Source organism: Neltuma alba, unplaced genomic scaffold (assembly GCF_004799145.2).
Source record: "Neltuma alba isolate B1F8T4 unplaced genomic scaffold, ASM479914v2 tig00012242_pilon, whole genome shotgun sequence".
NCBI classification, from domain to species: domain Eukaryota; kingdom Viridiplantae; phylum Streptophyta; class Magnoliopsida; order Fabales; family Fabaceae; genus Neltuma; species Neltuma alba.
This window is the reverse complement of record NW_021636771.1, coordinates 80,741-87,652: the sequence shown is the minus strand read 5'-3', so window position 1 is coordinate 87,652 and position 6,912 is coordinate 80,741. Positions and strand designations below refer to the sequence as shown.

General features: G+C 35.1%; 1 protein-coding gene across 1 annotated transcript; it reads right to left on the bottom strand.

Annotated features, from left to right (window-relative positions):
* Positions 1-1,998: 1,998 nt before the first annotated feature.
* Positions 1,999-3,983, bottom strand: LOC114725320 (cyclin-D3-1). Its single transcript, XM_028911820.1, has 4 exons — positions 3,374-3,983; positions 3,062-3,263; positions 2,827-2,957; positions 1,999-2,693 (listed from the first exon to the last, which is right to left on the bottom strand). The coding sequence occupies exons 1-4, from the start codon at positions 3,845-3,847 to the stop codon at positions 2,391-2,393; spliced, it is 1,110 nt and encodes a 369-aa protein (XP_028767653.1). The 5' UTR covers positions 3,848-3,983; the 3' UTR covers positions 1,999-2,390.
* Between the last annotated feature and the right edge of the window lie 2,929 nt (positions 3,984-6,912).

Genomic DNA, 6,912 nt, shown 5'->3' with positions numbered 1-6,912 from the left:
AATTTTTTTTTCAAAAATGCCTCATTAATAAGGAGAGAGAGCATGAGAGAGAACAATAGTAAATTATTAAAAGAAAGAGAAGTGGAAAGGAGAGAGAGTGTGAGTTGGAAACAATAAATATGGGTAAAATAGAAAATCAATACAAAAAAGTAGAGACAACTTTTAAGTGTCTCTTATATATAGGAACATGCCATAAGCATCAAATGTCTCTTATAATAAGGAACGGAGGGAGTATAATTTTAATTTATATATAATATGATATATTTAAAAACTAAAATTAAATAAATAAATTAACACATATAATTCTTACTATAAAACCCAGCTAAATAATTTTAAAAAATTAAAGATATTACTAAAAATACATGTAATATATGCTAAAGCCATCATATAATATATGTTATAATTTAATAATTTAATAATTTTCTTAATCATATAAGATATGCTATAATTAAATAATTAAATAATTTTTTAATCTTCTTAAATTAGATAACTATGTTTTATAGTAAGAATTGTATGTATTAATTAATAATTAATTTTAGTTTTTAAATATATCATATTACATATAAGTTAATTAAAGATATCACTAAATTATCTAACTATAGTATATTTTACATGATTCCTTTAAATTGTTACTAAATAATTGTATGTATTAATTAATTAATTTAATTAGTTTTTAAATATATCATATTATATATAAGTTAATTAAAGATATCACTAAATTATCTAACTATAGTATATTTTACATGATTCCTTTAAATTGTTACTACCTCTGATCCTCAATATAAAACATAGTTATCTAATTTAAGAAGATTAAAAAATTATTTAATTATTTAATTATAGCATATCTTATATGATTAAGAAAATTGTTAAATTATTTAATTATAACATATATTACGTGATGGCTTTAGCATATATTACATGTATTTTTAGTAATATCTTTAATTTTTTTAAATTAGTTAGCTGGGTTTTATAATAAGAATTATATGTGTTAATTAATTTATTTAATTTTAGTTTTTAAATATATCATATTATATATAAATTAAAATTATAATAATTTGTGATGTGTGTGCGTGTGTATACGGGAGAACGAGGGAAAAAGTGAAGGGGGAAGGAAAATGTTTGAGGGGAGTGGGATGGGGTGCAAAAAGGGAGGGTCAAGCCATAGGGAGTAGGCGGCAGGCATTTTTACCAAAAAAAATTATTTAAAAAAAATGAAGCTGCGGAACTCGTTCTTTCAAAGAACGAGTTCTGTGTATTTTTAAAATCGTACTTGCCTTGAACGATTTTGGATGTAGTATGCTGGTAAATAATTTTCATAGTGTAGTATCCTGGTAATTAAAATTACTGTTTGTAGCATTTGGCTCAAAAAGCCCAAGAAAGGCTGACTGATATGCCAATTCTAGAGCCATTCTCTTCCAACATGTTAAGCGGGTTCAAATTTAAACTTGAACAAATGAGTGGAAAGGTGAAGGTGGGGTCCAGGGAAGGAGGGTCAAAACCCTTTCACCCACTGGCCGACAGTTTCCTTCTCTCTTCACATGCTTCCCTACTTACTCCATTCTCTATTTCTTCTCCCTACCTCTTGTTCCCCTACATTTCTCTTTTCCTGTTTATTATTATCACCCCTTTAATTCTTCTAATATTCAATCCATATATAATAATAATAATAATAATGCCCTTATTCCTATAATATATATGTAACACTCCTCCACATGCAATACAGATTTGTTTTCACCATATCCCAAATTAAAGCATCTATATCCATTTTTTTAGTATAGCAAGTTAGTATCTGTATTAACATGCTTAATATAATAAAAGTAAATGTCAAGAATAAAATTTTCTTCTGCCAATATTAAACCAAGGCTTGAAACCATAGAGAATCGAGAAAAAAAATTAATTTGACCACCAAAAAAAAAAAGAAAAGGCTTCGAGTGGACCATATGGGGCTCTCATCTCCAGGTTGGGGGAAAAAAAAAAACATCATACCAGCCAGGCAGGAAAGCATTCAACGTGAGGTGAAACCACAAACAAAAAGTGAACAAGAATTGTTCTGAATTTATTATGGAATGAAAGATATAAGTATGTCCAAATAAAATATGGTCCCGAAGAGATCCATTTAAAGAAGGGGAAAAAAAGAAGATCAAGAAAAGAAAGAGTGCCTAAGAGAGAACATATAGTAGAGATGCAGAATATAATGCACAGCAGCAGATATATTCTTCATTGCCAACTTTGTCCTCCTCTTTCACCTTGTTCTTCTGCACCTCTTCTATGGGCATTGTTGGAAATGAAGACATGTAGCGGCAAGAACGAACAGTGAATTTGGTATTACCGCAGTAAATATAAAAACATCCTTTTTGAAGTGGTTTTGTTTGTTTTTATCAAAGATCTCTTCAAGGGGACGCTCCAACGATTCCGACAATGACCCGATTGAACGGGGACAACGTCATTTGTTGTTGCTGTTCTTGGGGTCTGGTCTTCTTGAACAGTGGCTCTGGGGATGAACATAATGATGACCCCACTGCCCACGAATCGTTGGAACCATCAGACCCAAAAACTGCGTCGATTACGCCACTTGGACTCTCCGGACTAATTTCCTCATATCTTCGTTTCTTAGTCTTGTTATGCCCATAATTATAATAATTATTGCCCTTTGACATCTCCTGTATCGCATTATAGCACTCGTCTACTTTCTCCTGTAACAGTGACAGAACCAAAATACCTAAAGTTACTCCCAGATCAAATCATGTGCTTATCATATATTGTGCATTAATTATATGTATAGCAGCTTTGGTTAAGAATATATTGTACCCCCAGAAAAGCCCATACCTTGTTACTTTTAAGAACGCCCAGAAGCTGATTTTTATATTCCATTCCTTCACTCTGCTCAATCTGGTCTACCACACGCAGCATTGTCGCTGTAGCCAACACCGATGGGAGATAACCCACAAATCTTGAATCTAGACCCGATAAAACACACACATACCAAACAATAAGGAATCTTGGGAGTGAAAGGTTGGTTCTTTTTGTTTTTTTGTTTTTGAATTGAATCTTAGTCGCTTACCTGGAAGAATAGAGAGCAGGAGATGCTCGCAGCGCCTGAGGAATTCCCAGTGAAGATGAGTTTTCAATCCAAGCCTCCTTATGATGTGATCTAGAAAAGAGAGCGGCGTTACTGGGTGCATCTTCCATTTCAGGGCTGATAGAACAAGCAGCTCCATTCTCTGTATAGTCTTTGCCTCAAACATGCATTTAGTATCTTCAACCTGAAACAGAAGAACAAAAGCATGTTAATTTATTATGTCCAAAGACAGAACAGAACCACGTTTAGTTTTTGTTTTTATTTTTTTTCCTGTTTTGTTTTAGTCTAACGTACTTGGAGGTCTAGAAGAAGGGGAACTTGAGTTTCTTCAACTTTTGCTGCCAAAGAGAGGCAAGCGACAGCCACAAGCTGGATCATCCACGGCTTCTCCCTTTGAAAATGGAAGCTCGAAAGGAATCTGTCCAGATAGTTGATGGCCAGTGTTGCCGTTAGAGCAGAGAAGCCATAGTGGGCATGAACTTTAAGCATCCATTCTATTGCCTCACGACGAGCCAGAGAAAGATCAACATCCAGATCAAAGCAAGCTTCTTCTTCTTTGGAGAAGAGAGAGTTCAGCTCTTCATCTTCCCAGAACAAGTCTTGCTCCGACAAGATCCGAGGAAGAAGAAAACCAGTCTCATTATTCCCTTCCACTTGTTCTACTTCCTCCTCCTCCCATCTTTCTTCATCACAGTAAAGAGCATCAAGGAAAGAGGAAGAGTTCTCGTGGTGAGCTAGTTGGTCATTGTGATGGTGGAGGATTGCCATCTTCTTCTGGGAAGAAGAGAGGGAGCTAGTGATGGTGTTTTGGTCATCATAAAAAGTGAAGACACAGAAGCTCACCCATCTCTGTCTCTCTCTCTCTCTTCCTCTATCTGTGTGTGTCTCAGTAATGGGGAAGCAGAAGAGAGAATTGGTGAGGGGCAGAGGAAGAAAAGTAGGAGCAGTAGTAGATATTGAATTTAGAGGTGAGTGGGTTTCACGCTTGTCTTTTATATAGTGTGTGTGTGTATATATGTATATGTATATACACTTTAGTTGCTGCTTTCGGTGTTTAGTTGGAGGGCAGAAATGTTAAGGGCACACAAACCAAGCTGGACCCAGTGAAAAGAACCTCTTGTAAACCTAAATAAAGACGCTTGGAAGCAGGGCATTGAGGCAGACACACCCTCCTGCTCTGCTCCTCTGCTATTCATTTCTCTCTCTTTTTTTTTTTTTTTGCCTTCTCCTGTTCTCTTTATTTATTCCTTTGCTTTCTGGGCTTTATGGGCTCACCTTTACCAAGAACGGTCCAACTTAGTTGTCAGCCCATAATCCAAAAAGAGGGAATCGAATTTATCCATATTTTTATCTTGTTTTCATCAAACAACTTTCTTTCACTTCTTACCTTTTCCTCTCTCTCTCTTCATCTCTTTTCTTACATTCCTTCTGTCTTGGCAAACATTATCTTATAGATCTAACTGTTATTACTTTCAATCAAAAATCAATTATTTTTAAGTATGAAAAGAATGAAGCATGGGTTAGGTGTTTTATGAGGGCATGAATCTGGATTTAGGGATGGTGTTTGGTTATGGGAGGACAGAGGAAGGTTAGCTTAATTGGAGCAGCTGAGCAAGTAGGTAATATGATATTCTCGCAAGCACAAAGGCACATTCATGACAAAGGAATGAGATGAGTGAAGGAGTAATAAAATGAGTCCCACACTGCCAATCTGGAGGTCCGTATATTTTTTGGGGCTTGGGTGCAATGGAAGGTGGAAAGGGACAAATCATTGAGGTGATGATGGAGAGAGTAAAGTGAGAGACTTGCTGTCTGTCACTCTTGTATGTACAAGTTTTTTCAGTAGAATCACATAAGCAATGCGAGATTTACAGAGAGATATATATATATATATATATATGTATGTATGTATAAAGAAAAAAGAAATAATCGTATAAAGTGATGGTGATCATTGACTCAGAGTCACCTAAAATAGTACAATAGTGTGGAAGGAAGGAATTTTTGGTCAAAAAAAAACAAGAAGGAAGGGATTTGTATCTGGTACACTTACTTGTACAAGGTACTTCCCCCAACGACTTTGAAAATGAATATCATTGGAAAACGCACCCTTCAATTCCAGTTTAATCATTCACACTGTAGAATTTCATGAATTAGTGAATTACCCAACTCATCCTCCTAACCCATCTTTTCCTGTTCAATTATGACTTGAGTTCTCTTTTGAGTGCTTCTCAAGCTTTAATATTTGATGATTAAATTAACATAATTGAATCGTATTTCACTTGTTGTCATAAACAAGAATTATGCTAGGTATAAATGATAGCATAAGATTGAAATTTTAATAGAAGGAATATCTTTTTATTCCCTATACATAAGTATTCTCCTATCAGAATCAATTAATTCGATATATTATCATATACTAAATATGAACACTTTTCATCATAAAAATTCAAACTTTAATTTGTTATGTTATTCAGCTAATTAGTGGAAGAAATATAAAATGTAAGCAAGATGCTCTTCTTCAAAGTCCGTCAATTTAGAAAAATGGGCCTGCACTCGATTACCATGCTCTTGGTTTTGGTTTTTTTACACTCTCTCTGTGGACCTGAAGGTCCCCTATTTTTGGTCACTCCATGGGTTGAAGCCCGCGTCAAGAGACTAAAAACCAATACTGCTGGCCTTGGGTGAGTCTGTAATTCGTGTTTTTGTTATCTACCACCATCCTTTTCATTTTTCATTAGTGCTTTCATTTTTTTGGACTGAATTTCATTTTTCATTAATTTGTTCTCGAGTGAAATCAATTTGAGCCAACTTGTATATACATATATATAAATAATATCCTCATTAAACTAATTACTTAAATTTTAAGACATAATCGACTTGATAGAGATTAATTTGAGAGGCTCCACGCGCCGGCACCAGTTGTGAATTATCACTCTGTTTCTGTATGTTTGACGAGATAACATGCAACACGGAGCTAATAAATCCGAAAATTAAATGCATAACTTTCAGAGCGAAGATTACAGCACATAAATTCAACTTCCACTTTATTACGAAAGCTACATAAAGTTTAGAAAACTCTGAATAAGCTTAGAACGAGACACAAGAAATATGGAATTATTTATGTTAACAACAACCCCTGGAAAAGACTAGGATCCATATTGTGCTTTCATGCTGGTGGGATATTAATTATTATAACCTAGTCCTCCGAAGTACTGAGAAAGATCCAGATTGAGATTCTGGATAAGCTGCTCGACAAAAGCACCCACAACACCTCCAATTCCATGAGACAGAATGATCTGAGGATCGAGAAGAGGCTGATGTTGTCGGGGTGGCGGAGGATAATAAGGTGACGGCGATGAAGGAATGTAATAGGGCATTGCGTTTGCAGGCGGATATGGAAATGGCGGATATACAGCTAAAGACTGACTATAACGTGACGGTGCAGCTTGAAGGTTAGTATAACCTCCTGCCACCCATAACGGAACTCTTGGACCTCCAGGTGTCTGCAACTCAATTCAACAATATATATCAATTATAAAGTATATGTAGAGATGATTAGAACTAGTCAAATGAAATCATGTATATATAGCTCACGTTGGCATTTGCATTATTCTTCAACTCCAATCTCAGTTTTAGTTCACCTGCGCGGCTGCCAACGGACACTTTCATATCAGTTTCAGTTCTTTATATTTTGAAAATTCGAAACTCTTTATAGAGATCAGAGTTTGTATAATATGTTTTCATTTACCAGCTGGTATTTCCCTTTTGGAGGGCACAGGGGAACACTCACGGAACTTTGTTGAGGAACCGCGTCCAGTGGAATCCTAAAAGAA

Coding starts and splice junctions, on each gene's coding strand:
- LOC114725320 (XM_028911820.1), bottom strand. CDS start 3,847: ATGGCAATCCTCCACCATCACAATGACCAACTAGCTCACCACGAGAAC. Junction 2,958..3,061: donor CCTGCTCTCTATTCTTCCAG/GTAAGCGACTAA, acceptor TATCGGGTCTAG/ATTCAAGATTTGTGGGTTAT. Junction 2,694..2,826: donor GCGTTCTTAAAAGTAACAAG/GTATGGGCTTTT, acceptor TCACTGTTACAG/GAGAAAGTAGACGAGTGCTA.